The sequence below is a fragment of the Cornus florida genome, unplaced genomic scaffold, assembly GCF_030987335.1.
Source record: "Cornus florida cultivar Cherokee Brave unplaced genomic scaffold, ASM3098733v1 CherokeeBrave_3.0.0_Hap2_Chr08, whole genome shotgun sequence".
NCBI lineage: Eukaryota > Viridiplantae > Streptophyta > Magnoliopsida > Cornales > Cornaceae > Cornus > Cornus florida.
In genome coordinates this window covers 22,023,523-22,050,458 of record NW_026775578.1, presented here as the reverse complement: position 1 = coordinate 22,050,458, position 26,936 = coordinate 22,023,523, and the positions used below count along the sequence as shown (strand labels likewise).

Below are 26,936 nucleotides of genomic sequence, written 5' to 3'. Positions count from 1 at the left end.
AGACTTGAAACTCTAAATTCTCAGCTTCTGTGGTGATATGTTTGTGTCCTAAATTGCAAGTCTGCTTCCCCAGTAACTTGGTTCAACCCAGAGACACCTCCTATTTTTCTCTGTTCTCCCTCTGTACCTCACAATTTCTGTGTCTTTCACAGAATTCAATTCACGTCTCCAAGTTAACTGCTATGAATCCAAACCCTAAGCTTACCTCACGTAATATATTTATAAGCTTAACTCTAAACCCTAATCCTTGTAACCTTAAAGCCAGAGCCCATCTCGGCCCATAAACCGACCTAAGATATATACCTGCGTCGGCCACCCATGTAAAATTGCAACCCTAAATTCACGTAGAGAACAGAAAACTAAAATCCCTTAAATTTAAATTTCCATTAAATAAAATTGATTAAACAATTAAATAAACACAATTAAATAAATAAATAAAATTATATAAACAGTTACCAAAAACATATTAAGTAACATAACTGATTAAATAAATAAACCATTAAGCAATTAATTAAACCAAATAATGCACATAAAACCAATTTAAACAAATGAAAAACAATACAATAAATAAAAATGCGACAAAGACAATAAAATAAATAAAAATGCAATACAATAAATATTAAAAATGCTGAGACTATCCTTTTAAAATTAGGGGTATTACAATGATGTAGAACGAACGTTCGACGTTTTGCAGATGAGGTGGGCTATAACGCATCAACCGGTACTTTATTGGAATACAGAAGATTTAAACAAGATAATGAGAAAGTGCATCATATTACACAATATGATTATTGAAGACGAGGGCAAACGCATTTTGTAATGGACACCTCCGACAGATGACCCAATCTTCCTTCCTTATTACATTCGAAACCAATCACACACATTTCCTCTTGCCTAAGTAGGATTCGTAATAGATCAGACAATGTCGATCTTAGGAGAGATCTCATGGAACATTTGTGGAATCAATTTGGTGATGAAGATGCATAAATTTGTTGTAATCGAATAAAATGTAATTTTCGTATTGTTGATGAATAAAAATATTTGTTTCGATTACATTTATTAAGAAATTTAAAGAAATTATTATTTAAAGAAATATCCGTTACATATATAAATAAAAATTACATTAGTTTCCCACAGATAGAAAAAGAAAATTACATTACATAGTTTCACAAACTACCCCTTTTACTGAAATGTGCATAAATTTCATTTTGTTGATCAATGATCTATGCTTTTGCTGCTGCTGTCGGAGCATCATTTGGATTTTTAAGCATCATTACTCTTTCGAAATCAATTTGCTTCTGCTCAAATTCTAACTTTTTCATTTCTTTTTTGCGCCTCAAATTCCAACCTTTTCAATTCTTTTTATGCCTTAATGTCCATTTTTTTTTTTGTATTTTCTTGCTCCAAGCCTAAATCGAATGTAGCTTTCAATTTTATTTTCTGAGATTCGACTACCAAGGCATTCATCAACTCACTTTGATAGGTAAAATCTTTAAATTATTCTAGAAATAAGTTATGTGGTACTTCCTCTTTACTTTTTTTTTGCGACCTTTCTTAGATTTTTTTGTCTAGGGGGGTCGTATAATGCTATGCGAACTTTCAATACTAACTGCAAACGAATCGTTGTTGCCAAGGTTTACTGAACCTGGTGTTGATACTCTAGGTGTTGACAGAGTAGATGGATTGGTTTGGACTGTTGACGAAGTAGGTTAAACAGTTTCTTCTTAATTTCCAGGCTCATTCATATCGATCTCCACTGCTTTTTTGTTTTTCCCTTTATCATTGCTCTTGAAAATGTAGGATCTATGGAGATGAATGTTAAAAAAAATATTGAGAGAGAGAATTATTGAAGATGAGAATTAGTATTTATAGAGTGTATTTGTTTTAAAAAAAATAAAATAGACGTTTCATAAATAAAAGAGCCGTTTCAAAACATATCAACATGCCCAGTGACTGTGATACCCCTCGATTGTAGAGCCACGGGTGATCAAGCCTGAGCACAGATCCGAGGGATACCATACAATTAATATTTAAACAAGTAGGATTACAAAAATAATTAAGAAATAAATAATAAAGGTTGAAAGAATTTTAAATAATAATCAAAAAAAGTTATAAAATCCAATACTGCCAAAACCTGCAAATATTATTACAACTCGGGAATCCACCTAGTAGACCCCTTATAATATCCCAGCTGGAAAATAAATAACTGAACTAAAAAGGAAACCAAAACTAAACATAAATAACAGGCCTACGTAGTCGGAAGAATGAGTGACCGTCTCTGTTCAGCACGAATAAGCTCTAAGACTAGAACCATCTGATATTTGAAAAAATAATAGTGGGTCAGGCCCACAAACAAGTTCTACTCTAACTACAATCCAAACAGAGACCCGATACGCAGATACATCCTCGATAACTCAACAATAACTATTTAACCCATACATATATATCCACACTAAGGGACTCTCACTGGATTACAAAGGGGTCTTAACCTAAATAGAAGGCAACATGCAAAACGCATCTGAGGTGGGCATGGGTACCTAGACCTAACAGGGTATACCACTATCTATTATAGCCAGTTATGCATCCCCATGTATATACGCTCCCTAACCATCGATCCTGAGACTCAAGCTCATATCATGGTACCATAATCATATATATGTAAATTCTATCCTATCTATCCATAAATAATCCAGTTAGTCATTCAACTTGTTCAGTTGATCTGACTTAAATATAAGTAGCAAGTAATCTAGTTAGTCATCAACTTGTTCAGCTGATCTAACTTAAATATAAGTAGGATTTAATTTTATAATTCATTCCCTTATTCCAGAATAGGTAGGACTTAGTATTTTGAACTAATCCATCTCTAATATGCGACCGTCCCATACCGGTGCATACTATCCACAATACAGTCCATTAATTGAGAAACAGATATAAATATTTCATCAATTAAAATCCAAAGCTTATGCATAATAAAAATATGATATATATATAATCATATTATGCATCCAATACAAGATTTAGAAATCATGTCACAGTTGTTTGAATTGCTAAAATAAGATTAAGCAATTAAATCATCTATATCCACTGACAGCATGTAAGCTTATTTAAACTTTCATACTGTTCAAATCATTAGCATATAGATAAAAATTATGCATCATGGGATCCTAATATGTCATGAAAATTGTTTAGAATCCCCATTTATTAAACCAGAACAGTTCTGAAATTCCAAAAATATCCAAACGGTGCCTAAAAACATTTCCCGTACACATCGTAGCAAGAGAGCAAGCTCTCAAAAGTTGAGACCAGGCTTTGTACCAATGGGAACCGGCTCTCTAACCCATGGAGCCGGCTCTGTGCCTTAGGGAGCCGGTTCCCTTCACCATGGAGCCGGCTCTCTCTCTCTCACAGAGAGCCACGGCCAAAAATAACTTGGGAGCCGGCTCCATCCCCTTGAGACCCGGTTCTGTCCCTGCTTCCCATCATCGTCTTCATCTCCGACAAAGTTAAAATCCCTCTGTAAGTCTTAGTTAAAATCCCTAAATGTCTGACCATGCCTCAAATCTAGAAAAACATATAAACCCTGTATGCATTATTAACACGGACTAAAACATAATATAAAACAATTTATAGAAGAAATCAATTTCAATTAATCAACACATAATATACTTTAAAGTCTGAATTAACATACATACAATAACAGTTTTAAAGTCCGATTAAACCCTATAGACTATCTAGGCATGCACAGAACACAAGCCTAGGGGAGAAAGTAAGAATAAAACTTGCCTTTGAGATTTCTGGTTCAAAACCTCAAACTCCTTATTTGCTAATTAATCCGACGAACTTGGTTGCTTTCACTGACCCTCCGTTGCTTCTAGTTCAACCCACGAGCAAGTTTCAACCACCCCTCCTTAGTTCAACCCTTGTTCCTTGCCAAACCCTAATTCTCCCTCTCAGTTCTCTCTCAAAACCTCTCTGTTCTTTCTCCCTGCCTCCACTGTTCGTGAATAGGGTTCTCAAACCCTTTGCAAACACATAACGATATATATATATAGGCTTCTATGAAAACCTAATTCTAATTCTAACCTAATTATAAGTCGGTTAGCCTAACCCACGTAATTTCATAAACATATATAAAACCCTAAACCTATTATTATACATATAATGACTAATGATACTAATTTAAAACATTTACTCAAAACAACAATTTATTTAAATTGCCACATAAACATATAATAATGAAAACAAACAATGCAATTAAATAATTAAACAATTAAACAAATAATCAAGTAAATAAACAATTAATCAATTAATGAAATAAAAATGTAATAAAATAATAATTAAAAATACCGAGACTATCCTTTTAAAATTAGGAGTATTACATTCTTCCCCCCTAACAAAAGAAATTCCGTCCTCGAAATTCGCTTTTACCTTTTGCCATTATTGTAGGAAACTGCAAAGCGAATGACATCCTCTCATTCCCAAGTAGACTTAGCCTCATTATGGTGACTCCACTGGACACGCACTAAAGGTATAACCTTATTACGAAGAACCTGATCCCGACGGTCTATAATACGACATGATGGCTCCATATATGTTGTATTCGGCTGCAACTCAATCTCACCAACATCGATATGCTGATACCGATCCTCATCTCGCATAAATTTTTGCAACATGGACACATGAAACACATTGTGTACAAGCTCTAAATGATCCGAAAGTGCTAACCGATATGCCATAGCTCTAACTCAATCATGAATGGACCGACAAACCGCGGTGACAACTTCCATTTCTTCCCAAAGCACATTACTTCTTTCATAGGAGACACTTTAAGTAGAACTTGATCTCCAACCCGAAACTCCAATGCACGAGTACGACGATCGGCATAACTCTTCTGCCTACACTGAGCAGTATGTATGCGATCCCGAATAAGAGTGATCTTCTCAGAAGTATTCTTGATGAACTCAGGACTCAAAAATCTGTTCTCGCCAACTTCCATCCAATAAACAGGAGATCGACATGGTCGACCGTACAATGCCTCAAATGGTGCCCTACCAATAGTCTTCTGAAAACTATTGTTCTACGCAAACTCCACAAGTGGTAAATAGTTATCCAGCCCTTGAAATCAAGAACACAAGAACAAAACATATCCTCCATAATCTGATTAACCCTCTCAGTCTGTCCATCAGTTTGAGGATGATAAACAGTGCTAAGATGCAACTCTGTACCTAAAGCCTGCTGAAAACTCTTCCAAAATCCTGACACAAAGCTCGAATCTCTGTTCGATATAATAGATAACGGAATGCCATGTAACTTCACAATCTCTGTAATGTAAGGTCTCGCTAACTGTTCCTAAGTGAAATCAGTGCGAATAGGCAAGAAATGAGCTGATTTAGTCAACATATCAATGATTACCCAAATAGAATTGTGATCCTCAAATGAATTAAACAATCCCTCCATAAAATCTATAGAAATACTCTCTCACTTCCACTCTGGTATAGGTGGTGGTTACAGAGCTCCTTACGGCCTCTGATGATCAATCTTGACCATTTGACAAGTACTACACTAAAAGACAAAAATAACAATGTCTTTCTTCATACCTGCCCACCAAAACTGTCGCTTCATATCCTAATACATCTTGTCTTCTTCTGGATGAACAGAAAACTTAGAATGATGAGTCTCGGTCATCACATCCTTCCTCAAATCGTTAGCAGAAGGTACCACTAAACGTCCCTTATACCTCAAACCTCCATCAGTCCCAACATAGTAAAATGGAACCTCCCTAAAAGTTATCTCTACAACTTTATCAATGCATTGCTGAATTATGAGTTGTGCCTTCAAGACCTTGTGAATGATAGAAGGTGTAACTACCATGCAAGCCAAAAAAACATCAGAGAATTTATCAACTAACTTCAAGCATTCCACTCAGTGGTGAATAAAGTAGAAAGACTCGCATAGGGTCAATGACTGAGTGCATCAGCCACTACATTCGCTTTCCCTGGATGATACTGTATAGAGAAATAATAGTCTTTCACAAACTCTAACCATCGGCGTTGTCTCATATTCAGCTCCCACTGAGTGAACAAATATTGCAGACTTTTGTGGTCACTAAATAATCTAAAAGACTCCCAACAGATAATGCCTCCAAATACGTAAAGCAAATATCACAGTTGCCAACTCCAAATCATATGTTGGATAATTAAGCTCATGAGGCTTAAGCTTACGAGATCCATACGAAATTGGTCGTTCCTCCAACATCAGAACATACCCAAGACTTTGCAAAGAAACATCTGTGTAGACAAGATACTCTATCCCACTCTGTGGAGTAGATAGAACCGATGCAGAAGTTAACTTGCTCTTTAGCTCATCAAAAGCTTTCTGATAGTGTTCATCCCTTAATAAACCTACGATAATATCCTGCCAATCCAAGGAAACTCAGAATCTCGGTAGGTGAAGTAGGTTGTCCCTACTCTACCATTGCTGAAACCTTGGCTGGATCTACCGCTATTCCTCTTTTTGACACTACGTAACCCAGAAACTTCACTTCCCTCTGCCAAAATTCACATTTCTCAAACTTAGCATATAACTGGTGTTCACGAAGCGTTTGCAACACTGTGCGAAGATGTCTAGCATGATCATCCTCCGACTTTGAATAAATCAAAATATCATTAATGAAGACAATGACAAATTGATCTAAGTAGCCCTGATCGAAGACTCTGTTCATTAAATCCATAAAGACTGCTGGTGCGCTAGTCAATCCGAAAGGCATGACACGAAATTCATAAGAACCGTATCTAGTAAGAAACGCCGTCCTATGAACATCTTACTCCCTAACCCGAAGTTGATGATATCCAGAACGCAGATCAATCTCAGAGAAATATGTAGCTCTCTTCAACTGATCAAAAAGACCATCAATTCTGGGCAAAGGATACTTGTTCCGAATAGTCACCTTGTTCAACTCCCTGTAATCTATATACAGGTTAAATGAACCATCATTCTGCTTCACAAATAAAACTAGTGCTCCCCAGGGTGAAGTACTCCTACGAATAAAACCCTGGCTGAGTAATTGTTGAATCTAATCCCTCAGCTCTCGCATCTCCACTGGTGTCATCCTGTACGATGCTCTAATAATAGGCGTAATGCCTGGAGCTAAGTCAATCACAAAGTCTATTTCTCGACTAAGTGACAATCCTGGAATATCTTGAAAAACATCCAGAAATTCTTGTACAATTGGTATGCTATCCAATGACACAATAATCTCCTCCTCCGTTTCCTCCTCCATATAGAACAAATAAGTGCTAGCAACCCTGTTAGAACGTGGCATAACGACGACGTACATATCCTGACCAGGTATGGTAAAAACAACAGACCTATCATAATAATTAACTTGGGCATGGTAGTGAGATAACTAATACATCCCAAGTATCACATCATAAGTGTGCATGTGTAGGACCAATAGATTGGTTAGAAACTTGAGTCTACCAATATCTAGTGTCACAAGCCCATTACTCTCATGTAGAATGGCAGTATCGCCTAAAGGTGTAGAAATACCATGAGGTCTATCGTATACTCACGTCGTCATCCCGGATAATGTAACAAAATATTTAGATACAAACGAATTTGTAGCACCCGTATCAAATAAAACACGACCTGTGAACCATGAATAAAAAACATACCCTCAATAGCCTGGGTTTCCTGAACAGCCTATGGTATGGGGTTGTGCACCCTGCCATAATGTAACTGCTGTGGAGCCTGTCCCTGAGGATGTGGCGGTGCTGGTAAAGCCGGATATGTCTGTTCCTGAATCTGTGGAATCTGTGGAGTGGGTAAAGGTACTGGTGCCCTCTGTCCCTGCTGCACATGTTGTCCCTATCCTGCTTTAGGACACTACTTGGAAGTATGACCAAACTCTCCATAAGTGTAACAACTACCCTGGAAAGTGTCAAATGGCTTCCTTTGTCGGTTAGCCTGTGGTTGACCCTGTCCTGCCTGTGGTCCCCCTTCCTGCTGAGCATCTGAACCACCCTTATATTTCTTCCAAGACTATGGTCCCTAGAATTTGCCCTTGTCATTGTGTCAGTGTCCATTGCCATTCCCTTTTTTCAGCTGACTGATTAGCAGAGTCTCTGTCACCCCACTTCTCACCCCTAGCCTGTCTGAAGTCCACGGTCAACTGATACTACTGTAGAGCACGTCTACTACCTGAGCATAAGTAGTGTAGGCTGGACTACGTGTAATAGCTCGTTTAATAGACCACATCAGTCCCTTAACAAAACTATTACGTTTCTTTTCCTCTATATCCACCTCCTCTGGTGCAAAAAGAAACAAGCGCGTGAACTGCTGCTCATACTCTGCCACCGTTATGTTCCCCTGATCAAGATTAAGGAACTTAGTCTTCATAACTATCCTCATTGCATATGGAAAGTACTTCTGATCGAAGCTAGCACTGAACTGATTATAGGTCAATGATGTCCTCTCCTCCGTAGTGGTAACTGACTCCCACCACTGTAGTGCATCCCCAATAAGCTTAAAGGTAGCAAACATCTACTTCTGAACCTCCATGCACTGAACCATTCAAAGATATCGCTCGATATCTTTCTTCTACTAATGAGCTAATTTCGCATCGGTAGAGCCTGTGAACTCAGGTGGGCTCCCTTTTATGAAAGAACTCCTAGGCTTTTCCCAATGATCAGTTTGAACCACAGGTGCTGGTATAGGTGCCTGCTGAACCTGTGGTTGATTCTGGAGTACAGCTGTTACTCCTATTTCTATAGCCCGAACAATGAGGTCATTGAGATAAGGAGGATATTCTGGATCTCTTCCCTGACCCTGAATCTACTGAACTTTCCCCTGCTCCTCCTCTATTTGCTGACGCTGTAGGAAGTGTTGTTGCCTACGTGCCGCTCTCATTTGCCGCCTGTTTCTTTGCATGTTCTGTCCTCTTCTAGCGTTAACCATTATATTAACACAGAAAGACAGACATCAGTACAATTTTAAACGGACCGTAAAAGAATACAACGAATCTTAAACTTAAGCTCTAATCAAGAGAATACACTACGCGGAAGTCTTATACGATAGAATCCTAGAGACACTGAACCTGTAGTGCTCTGATACCAACTGTGATACCCCTCAATTCTAGAGTCACGGGTGATCAAGTCGGAGCACAGATCCGAGGGATACCAAACAATTAATATTTAAACAAGCAGGATTACAAAAAGAATTAAGAAACAAATAATAAAGGCTGAAAGAATTCTAAATAATAATCCTTAAAAATTATAAAATCCAATACTGCCAAAACCTCCAAATATTATTACAACTCAAGAATCCACCTAATGGACCACTAATAATATCCCAGCTGGAAAGTAAATAACTGAACTAAAAAGGAAACCAAAACTAAACATAAATAGCAGGCCTACGTAGTCGGAAGAATGAGTGACCGTCTCTGCTCAGCATGAACAAGCTCTAAGACTGGAACCGTTCGTTATTTGAAAAAATAATAGTGGGTCAGGCCCACGAACAAGTTCTACTTTAACTACAATCCAAATAGAGACCCGACACGCAAATACATCATAGATAACTCAACAATAACTATCTAGTCCATACATATATATATCCACACTAAGGGATTCTTACTGGACTACAAAGGGGTCTCAACCTGAATAGAAAGCAACATACAAAATGCACCTAAGGTGGACATGAGTACCTAGACCTAACAGCGTACACCGTTACCTATCATAGCCAGTTATGCATCCTCATGCATATACGCTCCCTAACCATCGATCCTGAGACTCAAGCTCATATCATAGTACCATAAACATATATATGTAAATTCTATCTTATTCATCCATAAGTAATCCAGTTAGTTATTCAACTTGTTCAGTTAATCTGACTTAAATATAAGTAGCAAGTAATCCAGTTAATCATTCAACTTGTTCAGCTGATCTGACTTAAATATAAGTAGGATTTAATTTTATAACCATTCCCTTATTCCAAAATAGGTAGGACTTAGTATTTTGAACTAATCCATCCCTAATATGCTACCGTCCTATACCGGTGCATATTATCCACAATATAGTCCATTAATTGAGAAACAGATATAAATATTTCATCAATTAAAATTCAAAGCTTATGCATAATAAAAATCTGATATATATATGATCATATTATGCACCCAATACAAGATTTAGAAATCATGTTACAGTTGTTTAAATTGCTAAAATAAGATTCAGTAATTAAATCATTTATATCCATTAATAGCATGCAAACTTATTTAAACTTTCATACTGTTCAAATCATTAGCATATAGATAAAAATTATGTATCACATGTTATGAAAATTGTTTAGAATCCCCATTTATTAACCCAGAACAGTTCTGAAATTCCAAAAATATCCAAACGGTGCCTAAAAACACTTCCCGTACACATCGTAGCAAGAGAGCAAGCTATCAAAAGTTGAGAGCAAGCTCTGTACCAATGGGAGCCGGCTCCCCTACCTATGGAGCCGACTCTGTGCCTTAGGGAGCTGGCTTCCTTCACCATAGAGCCGGCTCTCTCTCTCTCACAAAGAGTTGCGGCCAAAAATAATTAGGGAGTCGGCTCCATCCCCTTGAGAGTCGGCTCTGTCCCTGTTTCCTATCATCGTCTTCATCTCCGACGAAGTTAAAATCCCTCTGTAAGTTTTAGTTAAAGTCCCTAGATGTCCGACCATGTCCCAAATCATCCACAGAAACATATAAACCCAGTACGCATTATTAACATGAACTAAAACATAATATGAAACAATTTATACAAGAAATCAATTTCAATTAATCAAAACATAATATAGTTTAAAGTCTGAATTAACATGCATACAATAACAGTTTTAAAGTCCGATTAAACCCTGGAGATTATCTAGGCATGCACAGAACACAAGTCTAGGGGAGAGAGTAAGAACAAAACTTGCCTTTGAGATTTCTGGTTCAAAACCTCAAACTCCTTCTTTGCTAATTAATCCGACGAACTTGGTTGCATTCACAGACCCTCCATTGCTCCTGGTTCAACCCACGAGCAAGCTTCAACCACCCCTCCTTAGTTCAACCCTTGTTCCTTGCCAAACCCTAATTCTCCCTCTCAGTTCTCTCTCAAACCTCTATATTCTTTCTTTCTGCCTCCACTGTTTGTGAATATGGTTCTCAAACCCTTTGCAGACACATAACGATATATATATATATATAGGTTTCTATGAAAACCTAATTCTAATTCCAACCCAATTATAAGTCGACTAGCCCAATCCACGTGATTTCATAAACAAATATAAAACCCTAAACCTATTATTATACATATAATAACTAATGATACTAATTTAAAACATTTACTCAAAATAACAATTTATTTAAATTGCCACATAAACATATAATAATGAAAACAAATAATGCAATTAAATAATTAAACAATTAAATAAATAATCAAGTAAATAAACAAATAATCAAATAAAAATGCAATAAAACAATAATTAAAAATACCGAGACTATCCTTTTAAAATTAGGGGTATTACAGTGACGGAGCTAGAAATTTTTTTCAGGTGGACACATTATAAGTATTGTATACCGTAACATATATTTACAATATAATGTACATGCATATATATATATATATATATAGAAAGAGATAGTGATATTTTTAGAATTTAATTAATTTACAGATATAGAATATAAGTATTAAGGAAAGAATTTAGGAGAAAAAAATATGAAACATATATAGAATTTTATGAAGAATGAGAAAATTCAGGGGGCACTTTCTATATTTTCATTAAAAAACATATATATTATTATAAAATATATATAAAATATAAGAGAGGGAGAAAATTGACGTCCTTAATTGCCTCCGTCCCTGAACATGCCAAACTAATGAAACAGGAGCAGCCAATAAAATATTAAACAAAATGATAGATCATATCTAAATATTTTTCTGTCTGTAGAGAAGACCATAGAGAAGACTCTGTCGAGGTCACAAAAATAGTACTCTACTTTAGTCCCACACTACCCCAATTTCTCTCTACTTTTCACACTTCTTCTCTACTAATTGCCGCGCACTAGATGTTCTAGGGGTGGCAAACTTGGAGTGGGTGCCTGCCCCTATTGGAATGGGTTGTGGCAGTTTAATCGGATAGGGTGAGGCGAGGTGAGGGGACAAAACCTAAATTATATAAACCAAGAGTACAAAAATGACAAATTTAAGTTACAGACAGTTAAAATTAAAGCGAAAGCAGGAACGCACTCAAAGTTTAAGAGCAATACCCCTTAAAAAGGATTGTGTGACAAAACCCCCGCACGTGTGAGTTAGGCAATAGTGCTTTATTTATATTGCATAATTACTTTAATATTCTATTCAGTACTAAAGACAATAAAGTAAAATACCTTTTAAAAAATTTAAAAACTGACCACCGTAACCTATATCATTTTACCAATTTATAAACTCATATCATTTCTATTGTTTTATAATAAATAAATAAAAAATGTTAAATGGGGAATTAGCGCGGGGATGGAAGAATTTAAATGGGGCAGGAATAGGTTTCTGATGAATAATCTTTTAATAAAGGGTAAATTACACTCAGACCCCCCTAAGGTTAGGTTATTTTTCAGTTATATTAACATTTTGTTTTAGATTTCACTTATATTTGAATTAGTGGTTTAACATTTCACTTACACCCCAAAACTATTATGCATCTAAAATTATTTATACCCAGCAAAACTATTATGCATCTAAAACTATTTATACCCAGCAGTTAAATCATAAACAAAGATATGTTAACTTCATCGGAAAAGGAGAGCAGTGTCGGCGGGCGGAGATGATAGTGTAGAGGAGACCTGAGAGGACGCTGGCGTTGATTCTGTCTGATCTCTGTAACTCTGATCCGCTGGAGGTGTTAAGGGTGGGGCGGCAGTTGAAAATATATATATATATATATATATATATATATATATATATATATATATATATATATATATTGGTCTTTTTGTTATTTAAGATTATAAATATTTTGCATTAAAAAAATTAAAGATATTCTTGTCAATTCACATGTATCGAAAGTCAAAAAGTAAATAGAATTATAAGTGAAAGTTAAAACCAAAATTTTTATATAGCTGAACATATATATATATATATATATGTATGTATTGGTCTTTTTGTTATTTAAGATTATATATATTTTATATTAAAAAAATTAAGGATATTCTTGTCAATTCACATGTATCGAAAGTCAAAAAATAAATAGAAATATAAGTGAAAGTTAAAACCAAAATTTTTATATAGTTGAAGAAGAACCTAACATAGGGGTCTAGTCTAATCTACCTTTTAATAAATGGTTTTGAATAGACAGAGTTTTACTTTGTTAGGCCGGGAAGGTTCCTCTCCAAATCTAACCTTACCCGCCTAATGCTGGAAGCCTGAAATTCTGCCACAAATATTAGTCAGAATGAGAATGAGAGAGGTTGCATTGAATTCCCACAAACTGAGTGCCTTCATAAGAACTTTACAAGTGGCAGGGCTGGTTTGCACATAGATTCCATGACTGAAATCTTAATGACAGCTAAGTTCTACCTATTTCTTCATTTATTTTCCACTACATGTTTGAGTGGGGTACAATGTTCCTGAGGGGACATTCTTTACCAATGCTGCCAACCAGCAGTGAAGTGAATGAGGCTCCTTTTCATGTTGAACATGTGTGGCCGAAAAAGACATTCCCACCTTTTAGAATTTTTTTTTTTTCCTTTCTTTTAAGTCCTTTGAATAACAAAACTTCTCTTGTGCATGGATTATTTTTAGGCAAGACATAACTTAAAACACATTTATATTTGAAGAATTTTTTTTTTTTTTTTTTTTTTTTTAATTCCATGCAATTTGTAATTAACATTATCAAAAGTTGTAACCCAGTAATATTTCTTTTATTTTTCAAAAAAAATGATAAAAGTTTAAGTCTCTGTAAAGACAAATAAGTTTGTGAATTTCTTACCAATAAAAAAATAAAATAAAATTGTAATCAACATGATGAGCTGCATACTGACTAAAATTTTAAATTTATTTGTAAAAAGTAAATCAAATTTGTTTCTCAAACTTGATAGTACAAAGAATTATCATTACTTATTTTTATTGTTTTTGTATTATGTTTTATTTTTGGGTGGTGGTGTTATTCCTTTCTATCACAAATTTTTTTAATTTATTCCGTACTACATTTAGAATAGGTGCATTTTGTTACCGGTACGTATGGGGGACAAGAATTCATGACATTCTCACTCATCCAAATCTGTAACATCCTCGTTTTGATGACATTCTCTCCTACTTAAACCCACAATGCCTTCATTATGATCGGCCTACCCTTCCACCCTAACAATGGGGGACCCAATACGAGAGTCGGATAATTACTTGTGGGCGTTTGGCATGACACCGGATCAATTTGTAATTAACATTATCAAAGGCTGTAACTCAATAATATTCTTTTATCTTTCGAAGAGAATGATAAAGGTTCAAGTCCATATAAGACAAATGAGTTCGTAAGTTTTTTATTTTTTATTTTAATAATAATACAAAATAACAAAATGCAGGAAGATATTGGATTATTTTTTACTTGTTTGATTTAGTGGGGAAGGGAAAGGGTGGGGGGAAATGATAACCGTTTATATTTTAGGTGCAAAACAGGGGAAAGGAAAGGGGTGCGGAAAATGATGGAACTTTTTACATTTTAGGTGCAAAACAGGGGGGCTTGTGAAGTGGGTTTTGAAAAGAGCCCAGTAGATTAAACAATACTTTTCTTTAAATGATGATTTGAAGTGAGAAAGCGAGTGAGTTTTGAATATTACCCTCTTCAACTTGATGGAAAGCACTAAAGATAAGATGAAAGGAACGTTAATGCCCTATTTCCATTATTTACTAATTTGATTGAAGGATCAGTTTGGTCTATCAACATATTTTATTTTCTCCCTGCTTACTCATAACTTCTTCATTATTTTACATAAGTCAACATTTTGTTGCCCTGTAATAATGTGATCCCATAATTTATTTACATATATTATTAATTTTTTAGTCATTGTCTAGTTTTTGATATGATCATCACTTCTAAGATATTTTATTTTTAATATAGTGAAACTTTGATTCTTTGTAATCAAAAAAAAAAAATCGGGAGGATTGGGTGAAGTCTACTGTCGGCTCATGAAAAGGATTGGCAGTTGCAATAAGCACGGTTATGATAGCAGCGGAATGAGGGAGGCAAAAAGGATATGCTTGGCGAAAGAATCGTACTACGAATGCTGAGTTGCGACGAATTTATAAGATCACATCATTAATAACGAACTTTAACTACTGTTTCAAGTAACAATCTTAAAATACTGACAGCTACATCATGTTTGAAATTTTACAATTTTTTTTTTTTTTTGGGAATTTAATTCAACTTCCTTGCAATTAATGTCCGAGATAGCCCTAGAAAAATGAAGGTCTTCCTCTAGTTGAAGATTTGGCAAGCATTATCTTGGCTTGTCTGTATCTGTATCTAGCCTCTAACATCTTTTTTTTTTTTTTTTTTTTTGAAAGGGAAGAATGCCCATACTTGTGGTTGTGAACTGCTGCAGTTTTACAGTAAAACCATCTCTAAGGGCCCACAATTCTTCTAATTCCCCATGTTCGCTCATTTCAAAAGAACTTCGCTTTGTTTACGCTGTTTGGGCTTGGCTTTAGGGCTTAGCTGTTTTCGGCAGGTTGGCTGAGCTATGCTTTTGGGCTAGTTGTTTTGGGTCATGTTGGCTTTTCTTGTGTTTGGTTCAATTATCATCGGGCTACTCTTGTTTCTTCATATTGGGCTTACTTCGAGCCTTGTAAATTCTTTCTATGTATACAATTGCTTTACTTTTCAAAAAAAAAAAAAACAAACAAACAATGAAAATGAAAAGGAAAATGAAGAAAATGAGAAATTGTGTTTGGTATGAAATGTTGGAAGGAAAAGAAAGTAAAATGAAAGATTTATATGTAATTAGTAAAATATGAATAGTAGTTTTTGTTTGGACAATACTTAGGTCCTCAGCATACTTATTGTTGATGTGGCCAATAATAAATGAACGGGTCCTATTCTAGTTACCAAATCATAAATAATAATCAAATCACCATCTCTGATTTGGTAAGTAAATATTCACCTAGAATCTTTGATTTGGTAATTAAAGATCACATATCAATTTATTATTGGCCCATATCAATTAGTGAGTATGTTGTAAATCCTCAGTAGTGAGACTTAAGTATTGTCCTTTTTGTTATCTCCAAAAAAGAGGAGGAAACAGTAGGGAAAAAGGGCGAAAATGCTAATATTTTTAATAAAATTTTATTAATATTAAATTTGTCCTTATTTTTATATAAAAAAAGGTATGATGGTAAATTCATTAAAATAGTTTAATTTTTATTTTCTTTTCCCACATATGATTACTATCATTTATTTTTTGTTTTCTTCATTAATCAACTAGTATTTATCACTATTATCTCATTTATTTATTTTTTTCTTTTCTCTCTTTACTAATGTTATTATTTATTTTATTTTCTATTGTACCAAATATAGCCCAAGGGGCATGAAAGCTTTGTCAATGAACATGACTTCTATGTTCCACATCCTATTGGATTCATAATAAAAAAGGATGACTTGAAATTTCATAAGAAGGCTCTCGCTTGCTCTCGGGTCTCAAAATGGTGAAATGTACGCAGTTTTACTTTTATATGCAAGAAAAGTTATACTACTAAAGGTTCATGATAAAAGGTCCGAGTGTTCAAGTCCTGGTAAGGATAAAATGGGTGTGTGAATTCCTTGGTTCAATCTCCCAATTCATTGTACAGAGCTGAAATATAGGGCAATAATCATCTTGGTCTAAACTTTGTAGCACTGAAATTGGAATTGGGGTTGGGTTGGTCACCCTTGTTATAATTTAGGTAATCTAAGCTCCCATTATAAAGAAGGAAAAATTATGGCCTGACTAGTTTGTAACTTTTAATTATCTAAAAACAAGTTTGTAACTTTGTGAACAGTTTTCTACTCTTGAATTTTGAAAATTAGTTTAAGAGCTACAAATCAAGCAAACCTTTACTTCTAATGCCGATTTTAAATGGGCCATCCTAAGCCATACATTAGGCAGCTCAATTTAGGGCCATTGTTTGCCAGCCATTTGGATCAGCCCTTGGTCTGCCTTTTCGAGTGGATTGGATCTGTCCGCCTATAGGATCCATCTGGTCCATTAAGCTAGAACCAAATCCATCTTAATTGGGCCATCTTGAAGGATTTGGATCATTTTCTTCATCCATACTTTCATTTAAAGCATTAATTATTATTACATTATACTCTGCTCAACTTGTCACCAATAATGTAAGAACGTGGACCAATGTTAGGTTATCGAGTTTTTTTTTTATTCCGTCCCGTGATAAATTATTAGATGGTTCTGGTCCGTTAATATTTGGCAGACCAGTTAACTTCAGACTCTCGAATTGAGAAAATGGTCCCATGAGATTATATTAATAATAGTATATTACCAAAAAATCTCAACATGAACTTTTATTGAGTTAGTCCACCACGTGTCAAATGGATCAGGATCATCTAGTAATTTCTCCCGTCCAGGACAAAACATTATTACATTGTCTCGGGATCATTGGTCCGGCGATACCTAAGCAAAAAGTTGAATAAAACTTATATATTTTTGATATATTTGTTTAAGTGTCAAATGTGATTGGCATGTCCTGAACCATGTAATAATTTCTTGTAGACTTTGATTGCCACCACAATTGAATCATAATTGGGCCATTTCCAAATCAAGTTTTTACTTGCTCACCTTGTTGGTCTCATGATCCAGTGGCCTGACAATAAATGAATTTCCAATTATCAGGTCCGAAACTCTTAAGACAATATCTGTAATTGCAAACCAAGCCCATTCCATAAAGGGTTATTTGGGCCACACGGCCCATATTTTTGAACGGGTGTAAAGATTTGAGATTTTGGCTTCTCTGAAACTGAAAATCTAACATGTATTGGAGAAAACATCTATTTTTCCAAAAATGTTCATAGTACTCTCCAAAATACTAATTTTTTTTTTATAGAATGTAAAAATACTTCATGAAACTTTCCCAAATTAACAACTGAAACTCAATTGCAAAACAATAAGTGTTATATGTAAACCTCAGTGTGTAAGAGTCTGAATTCTCTGCTTAGCGGTTTTAGTGTTGCAGTGCATTTAACACAATTAAATTGTAATTCAACACATTATAATAGTGTCAAAACGATCGGAGCTTAAATACCATTTTTTTAGTTTCTACAACACTACTTCGAATACTATTGTTTTTCGTTTCTGCACTATCCCTTCGAGTTAGAAATAATATGTCAAATTGCTATTTAATTGTATTCAGCGCACTGTAGTTCGTTACAACACTATACTTGTTACAGTAAAGGATCTTGATGCGTGTATATAAATACTTATATATTCACAGTATACATGTGTTTGGATAGTTACATACAAATTTACATACTTGCATATAAAATACATTAAATAATTGCACTCATATAATGCACATTGTCACATTTACAAGGGTCAAATTAATAGTATTTGAATTGGTGGAGGCCCCTAAAGAAATCTTGGTTAGGGCCAGGAAATCAATTGCAGCTACCATATGGTGTGTTTATGTTGCTAATAAGCCGAGATTCCATGAAAACTCGACCTTAAAAAAGTGTTGAGATTACCAATGTAAACATAAAATAAGAATTACAATCACAACCAACATATATATATATATATATATATATCATGACATATATTAGTAAATAGAGTAATTAAGACCACACAACACATGCATCTCGAAAATGGATCTTCATATTCATATATAACCATGTACGATGCTCATTTAATGCTTGCATTGGACCTCTCATGTTTCTCCTTCTAAGGTGGTGAAAGATGTCTGTTTTTTCCTCATACTTTATTTGTCTCAATTTTTTAGGAAAAACACAATAACCAAACAACAAGGTTCTTCCCCTCCCTCCATTCCAAAGCTTAGGGTTTTGAAACACATAATTGATGGGAAAAGGTCATTGATTTAGGTGCTAGCTACCACCTATTTTCACAAGTTGAAAGGATATCAAGAAGTACAAGATTCAAACTAGAACATTCTTATTATGTCTTTCTTTCAATGAATAAGACACATCACCATTGTCCAACAAGAACTCTTAATTAGTAATGAAAAAAAAAAAAACAAATTCTCTCCCCTCCAAAATGTTTAAATTAATGAGAGACGCATGAGTCGGTTGTTACATTGATGGGGTACTACTATCATTTTCTTTCTGATCCATCAACATAAATAATTCTTTAATCTATAATAAATCATGTTAATTAATTTTAAGAGAAAGTCTAGTGACAAAATACGTTCAAACTTCCTTCAAACATAAATCAATAATTGTCTGATGCATATAAAACGAAAATAACAAGTATGTCTAATTATGAATTATACAGTGTTCTAAGAAGCTTAATATTATATATATATATCAATTACAATTTATCAAATGTCACTGTCATAGACAATCATGGTTACATTAGGGGTAAATTGGTCTTTTGGCAAACTAGGCTGTCCATTTTACCAAGAAAGGAAGGTGCTAAAGTGTATGATAAGCATGCATGGAAAGGACAGGAAAGTTTGATTGCTTTGATCAAGAAGACAAGAAAAGAACCTTGGAATCATGTGAAAGGCAATTAATGCAAAGAGTGGGGATAGAACTTAGGGGTTCTACAACTACAGATTTCAATATTAATCTCTCTCGAAATGGGTTTTATTTTAATAGTCTCTACAACTTAATTTCAAGTCAGTGTCTCATTAATGACTTTGTTGCACTTTTTTATGTCAATTTTTTTTTTTTTTTCTCATTATTATTATTAAATTCGTGGTGAGATTAATTTCAATATGATATGTCTTGATGCCCTAATGTGACCAAACAAGTCACGATAACATGCAAAAATGGTAAAATAAAGTTTCATTTATGACTTGGAGAAAAGTTACTGTTTTAATTTGAAATTTATAATTTGGGTAATTTTTTATGGCATTTTTAATAACTGTATTGTTGCATTACAAAATTTGATTTATAATATCATTAGAGATTGTTTTATATCATTCATTGTTGAAAAAGAAAAAGAAAAGGGGAAAAACTGATTAAGGTGGTCCGTGCCCAGCTAGTCAAAAGAGAGATGGGTCACAAAATGATCTATATATATATATATATATGTATGTATATATGCATGTATGACAGAAAGGCTCCTCTTTTTTCTTCTTTTTTTTCTTTTGAGTGAGAGAGTACGTGTGTGTTTTTTTCACATGAATATTATTAAATTGTTGACAAACATTCAGGCGGCTAAGTTTTTGCCTGGACCAACCTTTTTTACAGGAGCTATTAACTTTTCCTAGTTGAATTGAATGAATATGATCAAAAGCATTTTATTTTATTATTTTTTGAAGGATAAGGTACAACTTTCGTGTAGAATGACTAAAGAACATAATTTTTTTTTTTTAGTTTTAAAAATAATATTGACCACCAATGTAATTCAAATCAGAGTAATACTTGCGTTCTCTGTCAAAATATTTGTGGCTGAAAAAATCTAAAAATCTAATTTTGCTCTTAAAACGCTTAAAAAGGCATTCTTGTTCATATGTTATAATATTAAAAGTAGAAGGATATAATAATTATTTTATACATTCGATAAATCACCTACACTGAGGAGAGAGATAAATATTAAAAGTACAACTCTGTTTTATATCCAGAAGGGTTCATGGTTCCTACTAAAACTTTCTCCCAAATATGCACATTTCATTTACTACATGAATCTATATGCAATTAGTCTCTCAATTTGACCTATGTTTTGTTTCATGCTTTCATGATTAGAGCTGGCCAAATCCAACCTCAATCCGCTCACTTGGAACAATTTTTTTTTTTTTTTTTTTTTTTTTTTAAATCTGAAATTGACTTAAATATCTTGACTCTTTTCAAATGTTTCTCCCACCCAAAAAAAAAAAAAATTCAAAGTCTATGGTTCGGCGTATCACCCGATACGCGATCATTTTTCAAATTCGATACACGATTCGTATTGGTCAATTTACAATGACTTTATCCCAGTCCGTTACACTTCGATCAGGACCGATACCACGACAACCCAAATCATTTTCCCTATAACTAATTTTCGTTGGTGCATCCAGTCAACAACATAACACCAGATCAATAATAATAAAAAATAAAAAATAACTGTTATTTATGGAATGCACTAACAAAATCAGTTATTAGCGGAAAGGATCTTGATCATGTCTATAGATCTCACGTCAATAAATAATAAAAAATTAAAAATTAACTGTTATTTACAGAATACACCAACAAAATTAGCAATTAGTGAAGAGGATCCTAAACTGTCTACAGCTATCTTCTAATTTATATGTAGTTATATAAACAATTATGTGGCAATGGTGACGAAATACTGTGACCAAAAGTAAGAACAAAAGAAAAGGTTGATGGATTGGGTCCAAAATTTTGGACCCGCACAAATATGGTCCAACCATAAGATGAACAAGCAAATCCTACGACCTAGTGTGATCAGATGCTTCCAAACACTGCTTAATTGACCCACCCCGACAGGTCTAGTCTGCCCATTAATTGGTTCTGCCAAATGATTCCAAAACTGATCATTGTTTTATATATAACTAAGTTTTTCTTTCTCATCTCATATATTACATACAACTAATTTAATCACACTAAATTAATTATTTACTGTATTAATTAGGCCTTTTCTCGATTATTTTAACGCGTCGATCTATTGTACACTACTATAGGTTCACAAGTCCCTTACCTAGCTATTATAAATATGGACACACACTACTTCAATTCTCTACAACTGGTTTTAAAAACCTGTCTTCTAGTAACCATCTTTCTTTTCCTCTTCCTCTTCTCTCTTTCCTTCGTCACCAAACAAACCTAGAAAAATGGGTGGAAATTCACCCTGTGCTTCCTGCAAGCTGTTACGGCGTCGATGCGCCAAGGACTGCATTTTTGCCCCTTACTTCCCCTCCGACGACCCCCATAAGTTCGCCATCGTTCACAAGGTCTTTGGTGCTAGCAATGTCAGCAAAATGTTGCAGGTACGTGTGAACATTGACTCATTCTGTTTAACGTCTGTTCGGGTTTGGAGTCTATTTGTACTTCAAGACTTTGGACAGGGTTTGAGACCTGGAATCTTACTTGGACGCGTTTGTTTGGTTGTTTTGCAGGAGCTTCCGGTTCATCAGAGAGGGGATGCAGTGAGCAGTCTAGTCTACGAAGCGAATGCGCGGATGAGGGACCCTGTGTACGGGTGTGTTGGCGCCATATCTTACCTGCAAAACCAGGTGTCTCAGCTCCAAATGCAGCTAGCAGTGGCTCAAGCAGAGATACTTTGCATCCAGATGCAACAAGAGACTCCCATACCAACCACTCCACAGATAGTTGACTCAGATCATCATCATCATGACGCGACAACATCTTTTTATCTCCACAACAACGTTAACCTCCCTCAGTACCTCAACTTTGCCTCTTCTAGCAATGTAATCCATGACTCTCTCAAAAGAGAGCCTCTCTTTGGACATGACATGGTTTCTTATACTTGAATCAATGCTTTCATCTCTTTTTGTCCTATAATAATGATCAACATATGTGCATGTGTGTGTGCAAACACACACTGTGCGAGTGTGGTTATTTATTTAATTCCCAATACCAGTTATAAGAAGATAGGGCAGTAGGGTTGTGTGTGAAAACAAAGGTAAGATAATGGGGTCAACTGTAGCATGTGTAAGTGTGACAAGTGAGATTTATAGAATATATGCGAGTAAATTTTGTGTTAAACAAATGAATTAGGTTACTTGGTATGTTAATCTATAGGTCAATGTACGAGGGTCGGTGCCCTCTCAACCATATATTCTATATATATATATATATATATAACTCAGCAATTACAAATTTTTCTATCAACCAGTCATTTTATGAACCATTAATTGGCAATTCCTTGAAATCTGATTGGTTATTGTTAATCTAAATTGAGAAAAGCAATTTGGGATACAACTCAATCCACAACCATAACCCACTCTGTTTCTGAAAAGTGACTTGATTAAGACTTGAGAGCTTCTCTGGTTAATAGTTGGTTGACACATTTCTCCTTAGAGGGAGATCTGGATTTTAGGGAACTCATTTATGAAAATTTGTATTTTTGTCACTTAAGTTGGTTTTTCCAAACATTTTGTTAGTACTTTATATTCATTTGATGTCACAACTTTTTTTTTTTTTGGTTGCCATTCAATTTTAGGCAATGTCTATTGACGGCTGGCAATTACACTTTTCTTTTCTCATCGCATTACTTATTTCTAAAAGTGGGTTTTGGCATAATGATAAGGTTGCTCAACTGTCCTACAAGTCACGGATTTAAAACAACGAAACAATATATCTGCACAGAAATGTAAGTCTACATATATTTAACTGAAATTTTATAGAACTAGCCTTTTTACTAAGTTATATTTATTTAGCCAAAATGAAGTGGTAAATAAAGTGAGCTTTCCCGCGTGTTAAATAATGTAGTAGAAAATTATAGAAGTACCATATATATATATATATATATATTACATATGCAATCACAATTCTTTCTAGCTAGTTCACGTGGGAGGCAGTGTGAGGAAGTGCTCAGTTCATGGGGAGTGTATACAAGGACAACTTGTATCTTATTTTTCTAAATGAAAGTGATAACATGCATGTTTTTCTAAAGTCCATCTCTCAGTACAATTATGTGTCGAATCATTGTATTATTTCAATATTAAAAAAAAAAAAAAAAAAGTGAAGGAAGAAAAAACAGAGGCAACAACTGATCTAAAAAGATTCCTCCTCATACACTTTGTTTAATGTGTAAGCATTTCCCAAGTCAAACTCGAATATTTTTATCTAGTATCATCACCATCAACCCCTTCTTTGAGTGTGTCTACAGTCACCTGGCTTTGTCATTTTGTTATTATTTCATAGCACACTGTCTTCTCCTAAATTCCATTAGGGATCAAGTTGTTCTAAGCCCTTCTCACGAAACAGCTTGAACTTTCTTGGAATTTAAAGATAGAAGAAACTGTAGTCCCGTGGTACTTGCTCGTTTTTTCAAACGAGCATGTGAATGTGTGAGTTTCTTGCCATTATAAATAAATCACAGCATTTTCTTGCAATCCTATATATGTTGACTACTATAGAATTAATAAATGGTTTGTAACATAAAAGAAGAATTTGTTTATAAACTTTGAAATATATCACTCATGAAAAGAATCAGAGTTGGTGAAGTAGAGGGAAAGGGCATGTTTGTTTTACTAAACAAAACATTTTAGGAGTATTAGGTCTCCAACCACTGTCATTAGGACACAACATAGTATTTGACCTCAATGATGCTAGTGAATAGCAGTTTCACTTACAGAAGATGAAAAAAAACAAAAAAAATGCCCGCATTTTAAGTTTCTCGAAGGTTTCCTGCAGTAGGGTCATGGCGGCATTTTGAAGTTTAACAACTACCAATGTTGTATTGTGTGGAAAAGTTGAGCTATAAATTATACAGTCAATACATGAAACATTTTTATATGCAAGCTAGAATTCAACCAAGATTCAACATACATTTTACAATAGGTTGTCTACGTGACACTAACCCACCTCATTTTCACATCCGACGGCAATGGATGAGTCAAAGATAAAATAGGTAAATAATTAGAAAATAAATATTAAGTATTCATCCAAGATTTAACATACATTTTACAATAGGTTATCTACTTGACACTAACCCGCCTCTTTTTCGCATTTGGCGGCAACGGGTGAGTCAGGATAAAATAGGTAAATAATTAGAAAATAAATATCAAGTATATAGAAAATACTCATAATCTTCCATTGAAGTATGAGATGGAGAAGGTATAGAAGAGTGAAGTGGAGTTAAAAATATAGGGAGGTAATAAAATGAAATTACATAAGAAGACAAAGCCATCACATTTTCATCTATACCTTTTTTTTTTTTTTTTTTTTATGTTTTTGTTTTTTCTGGAGACTAGGAAGAGTTTAGAAGACATTTCACAATTTGAGTGCTCGAGGTTAATGCTTCCAAAAGAAGGTTGTTTGGCTTTCAAATCACTTTCCCCCCTTTTGGTGTTTCCTCTTTCCTCTCTCTCTCTAAGTGATACTTAAAGATGTTGGGGGCACTTTGCTTAGGTATGAAAAGATTCCAAAAGGATTGATTGGCTCTAATAACTTAAATTATTCAAGTGACTCTAGGACTCATTGACCAATCACAATATCCCATACCCAAGTACAGAAAGTGCCATATCATTCTACAAATAACATCACATTTTTTTTCCTATCCTTTCTTAGTGAGAAAAGCAAATCATTTTTAGTTACATAAATCTGCTTTCTAGTAAAAGATGAAATATTCTCCCACACTATGATGCCCATATCTGAAGCATCCCTAGGTCCAATAAAAGGGTGATTAGATTGCCCCTAGTTTATTACTTTTCCTAATAATTTTGTATAACTAGGAAATCTCTCCCCCTCGGTTTTAAATCTTTAAGGATTAGAAGGGTCAGAAAAGAAGATTGAGACACTGATTTGGGAATTTGTGTGAAAGAACTCAGAAATTTCCCCCCCTCTGTGTCTCTCTCTCTCTCGTGTCTATATGCATTAAAATTACTATTACAATGAAATGACCACATTGCCGTTGTGGAAAATGCTAATTACAGTAAATATTCTAACAAAATCATTGTCATCTTACCTAAATGTGCCTCTCTCTCGTGTCCATATGCATTAAAATTACTATTACAATGAAATGACCACATTGCCGTTGTGAAAAAGGCTAATTACAGTAGATATTCTAACAAAATCACTGTCATCTTACCTAATTGTGCCACCCCTTTTGAGCTCAGGTTCCAAAGGGACTTCTCTACTGCGTTATCTAGGTTGTACTTGGATATGGACCAAATAGTAGACCACTAGAAACAACTAGTCTTGGATTCAATTTTCTACACAATCCTTCTTTAACATGCTTTTCTTGTATATTAAATTACTATTCGAAATATTTTAATTACATCTCACTAAAATAGACTTTCTGTTTCTATACACCTATATTTTGTATTTCTCTCTCCTTGTTTCGTCAGTGTTTTATTTTCCTATCATTTTCTGCAATGTGTGTGTGTGTATGTAGTTATCGATCATACTAAAGAAGAGAATACTAGTTTTACCAATATCTAGTCACTTAAATTAAGAAGAATCGTTGCAGTCTATCTGATTGTCGTCTAAATCGTTTGTCCTGCACATTTTGACCCATCAAAAGAAGAAATATAAAGGAATTTTATTCACTGAAACAAGATTGTTGTGGAGTAAACTGTGTATTTGGTTATATGGTTAAGAAAGAATGGTGCCTAAATTTGCGGTAGAATAGATTATGGATGGTTAAAGAGCGCTTTACAAAAGATTGAAGCTTCGAAACTTGGAACTTCTCTCAGTTGCAATCCTAATTTAGGATTTTAAACACCAGTGATTTCTTTTGCCAGTTTGTATATTAAAATGCTTGTAGGAATTTTGAACACTATGTTTGTCCTTAGATTTCTTAAAGTTTTTCCAGATGTTCGAAAAAAGATTAGCATATTTGTTTCTCAATTACTCCACATGGACACGTCTTTGATTTTATTCACAAGCATAGTCCAATAATTCATGTGTCAATCAGGTTATGTCAATTTCTACAAAAGGCTAAAATGTAGGAAGAAAGGAAGTGCATCACATGAGACTGCAGGAGGAGATTCGAAAAATGCAAGTAAAAAGGCAGTTCAAATAGATTCTTCTCTACAAGCAATGATGCAAATTATTGGTAACCATTGATCCATAGTTTGGAAAGCAAGTTA

The 26,936-nt window shown here is 34.5% G+C and overlaps 1 protein-coding gene across 1 annotated transcript; it reads left to right on the top strand.

Moving 5' to 3' along the window:
- The first annotated feature begins 21,989 nt into the window (after nucleotides 1–21,989).
- On the top strand, nucleotides 21,990–22,649 carry LOC132269855 (LOB domain-containing protein 12-like). Its single transcript, XM_059771090.1, has 2 exons — nucleotides 21,990–22,145; nucleotides 22,275–22,649. The coding sequence occupies exons 1-2, from the start codon at nucleotides 21,990–21,992 to the stop codon at nucleotides 22,647–22,649; spliced, it is 531 nt and encodes a 176-aa protein (XP_059627073.1).
- Nucleotides 22,650–26,936: the final 4,287 nt, after the last annotated feature.

Excerpts from the sequence above, each read along its gene's own strand:
- LOC132269855 (XM_059771090.1), top strand. The coding sequence starts at position 21,990 with ATGGGTGGAAATTCACCCTGTGCTTCCTGCAAGCTGTTACGGCGTCGA. Across the intron at positions 22,146-22,274 it reads ATGTCAGCAAAATGTTGCAG|GAGCTTCCGGTTCATCAGAG; the intron begins GTACGTGTGAAC and ends GTTGTTTTGCAG.